Source organism: Rhagoletis pomonella, unplaced genomic scaffold, assembly GCF_013731165.1.
Source record: "Rhagoletis pomonella isolate Grant_MI unplaced genomic scaffold, Rhpom_1.0 Rhpom_scaffold_00002, whole genome shotgun sequence".
Taxonomy (NCBI): domain Eukaryota; kingdom Metazoa; phylum Arthropoda; class Insecta; order Diptera; family Tephritidae; genus Rhagoletis; species Rhagoletis pomonella.
The window spans coordinates 11,076,666-11,085,890 of NW_023458556.1; the positions used below are offsets into that span (position 1 = coordinate 11,076,666).

The window sequence follows — 9,225 nt, forward strand, 5'->3', positions numbered from 1 at the left end:
TTGTCGACATTTTTATGCAACCTATCTTTGCTTCCTGCCCACCGTGTACAGGCGGTTGTTCGATGATAGCCTTCTTTTGCAACCGAATAGCGACGCGACATTAGAAGGAATCCCGTCCAAAGCAACAATACTAACTCGCTGGATTAAATCTTATGTGGACGTGGAAGCTAACACTAGGCATACGCCTGTAAAAACTAAATTATTACATTATAAAATCTTTTTGTTTGTAAACGTAAAATACTGCGATGGCTACTCCACCTCTATAATAAGCCTGCCTTACCGCGAACAAATATTCCCAAAAAGTATAAAGACGAAAGGTAAAGACAACGTCGCCCTTACATTTGGCCGCAATTCATTGCACACTCTAAAAAATATAAAGCCCGCCGCAGTGTGCTACGGAAGGCACTTATGTAAAATCCCTCCCAAGACACACCAATGTGCTTTACAACGGAAGAGACGCAAGCCGCTGTCAACAATGCTCAGACGTCAGGCCCACTAGGAATCTCCATGCATAAGCTGAAAAAGCTAGGACCTGCGGAAGTCGAGTACATAACCGCCGCTTTCAACTTTTGCCCGTCCACCCTGATCATCCCTGAGATATTGAAAATTGGTAGGATCATTCCCATTTTTAAGCCAGGGAAGATGGCGGGTGCAGAAGATTCGTATAGACCCATCTGCCTCCTTTACCCAGCGACAAAAACAATGGAAGCACCACTCCACAGCCTGACGAATCACGTGAACACCGAAAAATGCACAGCACCACCACAGCATTGAACGTCATCACCGCATAGATAAACGGGTATCTGAAACAACGTCGACCATGTAATAGAAAAGTCCTAGTCCTTGACAATACGTCCTGGACTCGTTACATCCAGATCTGATGAAACGGTGGATAACCAGCTATTTGTGTGATCTTCAAGCAGTTAAATTCCGTAACATCAAGTATAAGCCGCTTTGAATTCCTGGACCGAGGAGATTAGGTTTGAACTAGACGTTGATGGCGCCAAAAAAACCGACAATCAACTACACGGAAATTCACTTGTAACAAACTGTGAGCCGGGAACTAAGTCCTCAAGTCGCTAGCCGGAAGCACCTAAAGAATCGACCAGAAGACTCTATTCACAACTTACAAAGAGATCGGCCGGCCGGTGGCAATCTTCGCAGCGCTAGTGCGGGCAGAACTCAACATAATGTCATGTCATCGCAGGAACCACGCTTTGCTACGAAGCGATCCCTGACCCCGGAAACCCGCCCGCTTTCTTGGCTTCAGGCTTGCAGAGGCGGAGGATGAAGATGACTCATAATGGAACCCCGCAGGGTTGAGAACTGCATATGTATGTAAATGTACAACACGCTGCAACATGCCATCGATCTAGGCTATATCAAAACACTAGTCACAGAACGTACTTGTGAGCAATCATATCCAAACATATTAAGTATGTTAAAAAGAATAACAGTTTTATTTTTTCTTATCAATATACAATTTTAAATAATTCTTCATACATCTGTATATCTAAAAACACTGACCCTCATTCAGCACACACCATTTCGGTACTACCGCGTCAGCTTTGATGCCTCGTGATATGAGACGTTCTCGGTAACGCAAAAATCGTGTTTGCACCAGTAGGCTGGATAGTTTCGGATTCGCCCACAGTCGCTCAGCTGCGGCACCAGCGCGCGGCCAAGTGCGTGATTCTTTTGTCAAAACAAACAAAATTATTACTGCTTACCTCGAATGTATTTTCGCATCCACTTACCTATAGAACTTTGATCCACAAACTCACTCCACATGCACACCTCACCGCCCAATACCAAAGGATGCACTTCCATGCGATTGTCATAGACAGTTTTCCAATTGTAGTAGCTTGTGCGACCCCAAAAACCATGATCCAAATACCAGGCATTCTTCGTAGATACTATAAGGCGATATCCCTTCAACAGTAAATCATTGTTCAGAGTTTTATCTGACTCTACCCACGTCTGTATGACGAAACGTTCCTTTGGCAAATGTTCGGCTATAATGCCGGGGTCGGTTAAATGACTGGACCAAAGTATAACCGATTTAGGTACTGCAATACGTGGATATTGCCGTTGTGTTACATTGTCCCACGAGTCTAGGTTCTTGCGATGAAACTCCGACCATACCTTGTAAAAGCTGCGCAAACTTAAATCATAGCCTGTCTTAAGCATACTTCGCGTTATTTCCGCGGTACTATTCCAGCAGGGTATAAATACTTCGTCGCCACCCATATGAATGGTCTCTTCCGGTGCATTTACCTCAGCGAGATCTTCATAAATTTCCTTCATTATGCCATACATATTCTCGTTAAGTGGATTTAATTGGCCGCATGGCGGCTCGATACAATAGGAGCGCCAGGGTTGTTGGTTTACGCATACCGCCATGTTGCCAAGGCCTGACGCGGGGCCCCACTGCCAACCATTGCCGGCATGTGAAGGCCCGTCGATTTCGATAATGATGCGTATACCACGAAGGCGGGCATAGCGCACCATATTGTGGGTGTCGGTGCGAGAGTAAACCATGTCGGGTCGATAAGCACCAAATCTGGAGATGGAAACACGAAAATATGTGTACATATGTATATAAAACTAAATTTATTTATTGATTTAGATGAGCTTCTTTGGCCTAGGTTATGTGAAAGAAGCTCATCTAAATCAATAAAATATACGACGAAAATTGGTCAGAAAATAAGATATTATATTAAATTTATTTAATTTTTTTTTTATGTTCGTTGTTTTTTATTTTAATTACTTTTTATATTTTTTTTTTTTTTTGAGAAGGAATTTTTTTTTTTTAATTTTACTTAGTTTTTAGCTTATTATATTTATTTTTTCTTTTTAATCTTTTTTTCTTAATTATCTTTTAACTTTTAGACTGTATTATTTTAAAAAAGATTATATTTTTTAAATTCACTTAAGTTTTAGGAACTTAATTAGTTTAGTAGTTAGAATTTATTGTTTTAAAGAGGAACAATTTTTTTTATAATCATTTAAATTTTAGTAACTCACTTTATAAATTTTTTCTTTGTTTTAATTTAAGTTTTTGTTATTTTTTTATTGTTATTTGTTATAATATAGAAATATTAACAGCCAATTTCACGAAAGCAATTTAAGTGAAAAATTATTTTAATTTTTTGAATTTTAATATGGAAATGGCCAGAGAATTAAAAATTGTTTTCCATTTAAATTGCTGGTGAAACCGGCTGTAAGATTTTTTTATCTCATTTAACTTTTAGAATACTTATTGCTAACACGCAAACAGAAAAACGCTCAAACAGCCTGTTATTCATGTAAATTTACAAAATCGCTGAATTATAGCTGTTCATGTCAAAATTTTGTAGAATTTTTGGGGATTTATAAAAAAATCAATTTGTTCAAATTCTGGTAGCGACCCCTAACTTTTTTTTAATTTTGAAATGTTCGTGGTTCTTATTATTTTGAATCTGATTTTGATATTTTTATATTTTTGCTTAAGTATTTTGTAAAATTTTTTGCAACCATTTTCATTGTTTGTTTTCATATTTACTTTACTTCATAATCATTGCATACCCTCATCTAAAATGACTTACTGCTGTAATTCTGGAACTCGCGTAATTTCCAGTGGAAAGCTTTGGGTATCCACCACATGCCAGTGGAGGACATTCATCTTTGATGCCGCCATTGCATCCAGAGTTCTGCTAATCAGTTTCAATGGTACGTAATTTCGGGCAGTGTCCAAAAGTAGGCCTCGATGGGGGTAAATGGGTCTATCGCGAACACGGGCAGCTTTCACCAACAACAGACCATTGCTTTTTAATTAAAAAACAGTAACAAAAAACAGGCAAATATATAAATAAGTTAGTAGTATACGTATGTATGTATGTTTATATGTCTACTGCACCTACTCTATGCTGCCCGTTATAAGATTGCTTATCGTCTCCAACGCATGTCTCGCCCCGTAGACTGTTTGCGCTTTGATTTCAACAAAAGTGGCCATTTCTGCTTGCAATAATTTTAGTATACATAAATATATATTAGCTACTAGTTGCTAATCATTTGATACTTTGTTTTTGTTTTTATACGCACCTGTTGTTCGTATAGTCAACGCGTAGGTCTCATTTGTGTCCCAATCCAAAACCAGACTATTCGAACTCACTGTAATCTTTACTAGCACCTCTTTGCTGTCGGGCAGTGTACAATTTCGCACACACTCCTTCAGAATGTTGCTAACGAAAATGCGATTCGATTCGCGCACATATTGCGTGCTAGCCGGATCGGGTGCAGCCACATTGAATCTCACCTTCCAGGGATCGAAACGTATGCGTTCGTTCGACAGGGTGCAGTCGCCGGTGGGCATTGGCCATATGCCACCATACTTGCCACACGAAAGCCGACAATCATTTTGGCTCTCAAAACGCTTGACATCTCCAATATTAGCCGCCTCATCGATGACACACAAATCAGTCGAAGTGCAAATCCATTTAGGGCTTTTCAAAATAGAATTGTTTAGGAAGAAGGAGAATTTAAAAGTTTAAGATAAGTCATTAATTGTTATAACTTCATGATTTAACTATTTTACTTTTTCTCATAATGTGAAAGCGGAAGCGAAAGTTTGAAAAAAATTAAGTGGTGAATTCTACAGGAAAAAAAATATAAAAATTTTGTAACGTGGCCAGCGGTTTCTTCAGGCTTAAATATAATTCTCAAACAAAATTATACGTATGTTAAACTAGCTTTTGCGCAGAACGCTAAAACCAAAGTAGATAAGTCAGCATTGCTAAGCAGCGATTTCTTTGACAGATAATTTAGACTTAAAGTTATAAGTCCGAAAAATCCACTGGCCACATTACAAAAGTTTTATTTTCCCACAGAATCGACCTGTGTATGAACTTGAATTAAATTTTTATTTGAGAAATTTTGAAAGTGGGTAAACAAAAATTGTTTTATATTTACATACATACATATTTAGTTATTGAACAAAACGTGTTATATTTTCAGCAAGAAAAACTTTGCTTCGAAGTTTTTAAAATATTGGCTTATCAGTTTGCAATTTGCTTTGGCTCGGTATCTACAAACCTTGGGTTTTCCGTTTGCGCAATGACGACTAGGAACAACAGGACAATGACCAATCTCAAAAACTCACTAGATTTTGGCATCTTAATGCCCCTCTGTGTTTTTGATGCGTAGTACTTATGTATTTATTTTTTGTTCTTTAATTAAATCACACGAAGGATATATCGTCGATGTTTTTGCAAAACCGCCTATCTTACGGCACTCAAATTTTACAGGAGAGCGAAAAACCGGTTTATTCTTTAAAGGCATTGCCTTGAAAGGCGGTATTTTCTCTAGCTATTATTTTACGAATCTGTTGTTTTAATAACGATTTAACGATTTGTATGCATAAATCTCGATGGCTGGAGTTCAGGGTTACCAAATCTCATTTTTGCCACAGCGACGATCATCAGCGTAGCCAGAATGAAATTTAGGGGGGTGCTCGACCCTATTAAGCTGGCATTTCAGGGTACTATTTTATATATATATAAGGAAAATTTGAAAGTTAGGGGAGGGACTCGAGCACCCCCCTGCCCCTACCTGGCTACGCCCATGACGACGATTTAGGCAGTTTTGCAACTGGTCGATGGGCGGTTTTGCAAAAACATCGACGATATGTATTTTGTAAATTTTATTTGTATACATACATACATATGTCTATATTTATATATGTACCACTAATTATCTTATTAATACATGAGTTGAGCACTTTAGTTCTTTTGAGTGAACCGTTCAGTTGTAGTTCGTTCACATTAGTGAACTAGTTCTTTTGTTCATTTAGTTCATATAGTTATATATTCATATATTATTTAGTTCAACTGACGAATACATTTACATATCGACACCGTTCTGGAAGATCGACCTATCTCGGCAGCCAGTTCGAAAACGCGTTATCTCAACATATTTTCAATATATTTTCAGTTGAGATAGCACGTTCTTGAAAAGTTTTCTGAGATAGAGCGTTTTCGAACCAGAATAATTTTTGCCACGAAAGAGCTTCTCATAAAAAACCATAGTTGGGACGAAGGAGGCGTAAACGTCTGGTGTGATAATTTCAAGCCGCAATTTGTAAAATTTAATCAGCATCATAAGCACTCGATGTCATCAAATAAACTACTGGATTTCCTAGGGCATACCGAGGTGCTGTAAGGAGCAAAAAAGCGCAATAAATCTCCTGGTCGTAGTGCATTCTATATTTAGACTTCATATTCCGATTTAGCGGAAAATTTTATATATAAAAAAGGGTGATAAAATGTCACAGATCGGATTTCTTGTCGAGAAGTGTAAATTTTTTTTTGCGTAACAGAAAAAAATTAGTTGAAAAATTACATCAAAATCAAAATTAAACACTCGGGTTTCCGATTTATGTTATTGCTAACAGTTTTATTGTAACTTAGGACATGGTTTCGGACTAGTAGTAAGTAGTATCATTGTATGAAAAATATGTAAAAAAAATTCGCGCTGATTCCAAAAATTTTACCTCTCAGAGCTAGCTTGCAATGAAAACGTAAATCGTTATCGTAATTTACAAAATTTCGAATGAGTTACTGTGGAAAAGTGAAATCAAAACTTTTTTTTTTTAAATCTATTGTTATTGAACCTTGTACCACGATTATGTTTATTAGGAAAAATGGAAAAAGCAACAAAGTCTAAGCGGTATTTCGAAGATCACCACATCTCCTCCTGATGGCGACTTCTACCGCTTAGACTTTGTCACTTTTTCCATTTTTCCTAATAAATATAATCGTGGTACAAAGCTCAATAACAATATTACAATAAAATGTTGACAAATACTAAATTTTTTTTAAATCCTAAAACGTAAACTTAAGTCAAGTAGAAGCCCGCCTCCTATTTACCACATGTACGATTAGAAAACAAACTGTAGTCAATTTATGCTATGTAAACTGTACAAACTTGAATGAAAATGTGCGTACATATATTTTTATGGCCTAATTCATAAAAAATAAAGTAGGTTTAAAGAGCTTTATAAATTGACGTTTTCATACATTTTTCAATTTATAAACCTTTTATAAAGCTATTTTATTTTTTATGAATAAGGCCATTAGCCTGTGGCCAATTGTTTGCATTAAAATTTTTATAAGAAGTTATAAACCGCTTGCTCTTAACTCGTTAGCACTCAATACCTATGTAGTAATAAGTAAGTCTTTAATAAAGTTATTTCACGATTTGAATAAACACATCATGTTTGTATACATATTAGTTTGCATATGTATGTACATATGCACCGGTATATTTATGTTTTTAATTTACACGCATAATTATCATGATTCAATAATTAAAGGATAGATAAACTGGCAGTTGTCTCTCTTGCACCGCTCCCTTAGCAGTGGCACCGTGTTGCTTCTTTGCAAATTTACCTGAAAAAGTGTAGCTTTCATGTGAAATAGAATTATACGTTTTTGTACGCATTTTGTATGCATATTTGTATATGCATTTAAAGCGCATTTAACTGATGAAACAAAAATTGTTTTTAAATTTGATTTGATTTACATACAACTCATAGTAATTTTATTTGAATTTTTAAGCCCTTTTGCAGTTTATATACCACTAAATAGCACATAAACTACTTAATTCACGTAAATATCTTAATATTTGTTTTTCAATAAGTGCCTATTTTGCGTACTTTTCTACTACCATTTTCACACCAAGGGATTTCATAATTCCCCTTTCTCTCTCTTTCGTAAATGCAATCTTTTGTAAGGGAGTGTCAAACCGCGGCTGTCAATAACTAACCTTTAATTATTGAATCAAGAATAATTATCATCTTTAACACTTCACAAATGCTACTGATTCGTATCACTTCTTGTTAGTGACAGTTTTTTCTCACATCTTAAAAAAAAAAACATTAATCATTACATGGGTAAACAAATTTGTATATATGTAGATCACTTTTAAAATGTTATTGCATATTAAGTCGCGTAGGCCTCTCGGTGGATGTGCATTAATTAAACGCCAGACCGCCTATTGTTCCCAACCACCCACAAGACTCGATTCGCGCTCTCCAATCGCTGCCGCACGATCACCGAACAGTTACAATTGAAAGTAACTACTTGCTTGCCACTACTGAACGCACGCTCGATCACCAGCTATATGTAGCAACCCATGCAATTCAAACCGCTGCAAAAGCTCAACTAAACGATTTGTTGTGCGCGCTATAAACCTAACTTACACGACCGATAGGCGACCGGCATGTTGATTTGCATGTTGTTGGGTGATTGAAGTATAAAAATGTAAGTATATATACATATGTACATATATACTATGTGGTATATACTAGTTACTTATGTATGCAGTACGATAAAATAAGTATCGTGGGGACTATTGTGTCGGTTCTGCGGGAAAGAGCTTGAAATCAAAAGACCCAATAAAATAAATACAAACATATTTACATACTTACCCAATAAACAATTTTTTTTATATCTCAATTTGAGATGCATTTGAGTAGCAATCCATATCTCAAGTTTCAAACGTCAGTTCTCAAGTGCCTCTCAAATAACTGTTGACAGCGTTCGCAAACTAACCAATTAAAAGGCACTTTTTAATATGGAATTTTCCTTCCAATTCAAATTGAGAAATATTTAATTCTTAGCTATTTATCAAATGTGAGTGGCACTGAAGTAGTTATTGGCAAAATAAAAAAGGACGATAAAATTTACTCTTAATTCTATCTTATATAAAAAGATTTTTATGTATAACTACCCTGCTTATGCTTTATTAAAAATATACGAATTAAAAAAATGCATTTAGTGGAAAAAAGTTTCCACAAGTTCTCCGATTCCGAGATTTATTGGGGTTTTTTCTTCACACAAATATTAAAATTTTTTTTTATTTGGATTTATGGGATTTTCAGTAGAGCATAAACCTTTTAATCTCACTTTTTATATAACATACATACATTTTCTTGTCAACAGAAAAATAGTATTTAATTTTAAGTAGGTCACTATCGATGCAGCAGACCATTTCTTTCTTCAGTTTTTAAATTTTAATGGCCGGCCAGTAGACCATATCGGCAGATCAATCACAAAAAGTCAAGATATTATTAAAAATTATTCGCTCAAATCAATAAATTAAAGGCTTTTCCATTCAGACTACCGATAGACTTCGAAATCTGCGCCAAAGAGTTGGAACGGAACGAAATACTAAACAAATTTTTCT

The 9,225-nt window shown here is 35.9% G+C and overlaps 2 protein-coding genes across 2 annotated transcripts in view; both read right to left on the bottom strand.

Annotated features, from left to right (window-relative positions):
- Positions 1–9,225, bottom strand: part of LOC118733085 (zinc metalloproteinase nas-13-like) — a 157,492-nt gene that overhangs the window by 45,718 nt on the left and 102,549 nt on the right. The window lies entirely within an intron of this gene.
- On the bottom strand, positions 1,438–8,303 carry LOC118733083 (chitooligosaccharidolytic beta-N-acetylglucosaminidase-like; the record flags this gene model as incomplete). Its single annotated transcript, XM_036462282.1, is given in 7 exon segments — positions 1,438–1,695; positions 1,758–2,563; positions 3,588–3,806; positions 3,903–3,996; positions 4,084–4,484; positions 5,074–5,186; positions 7,927–8,303. Coding segments are annotated over 6 exon segments (1,782 nt in total). The 3' UTR covers positions 1,438–1,513.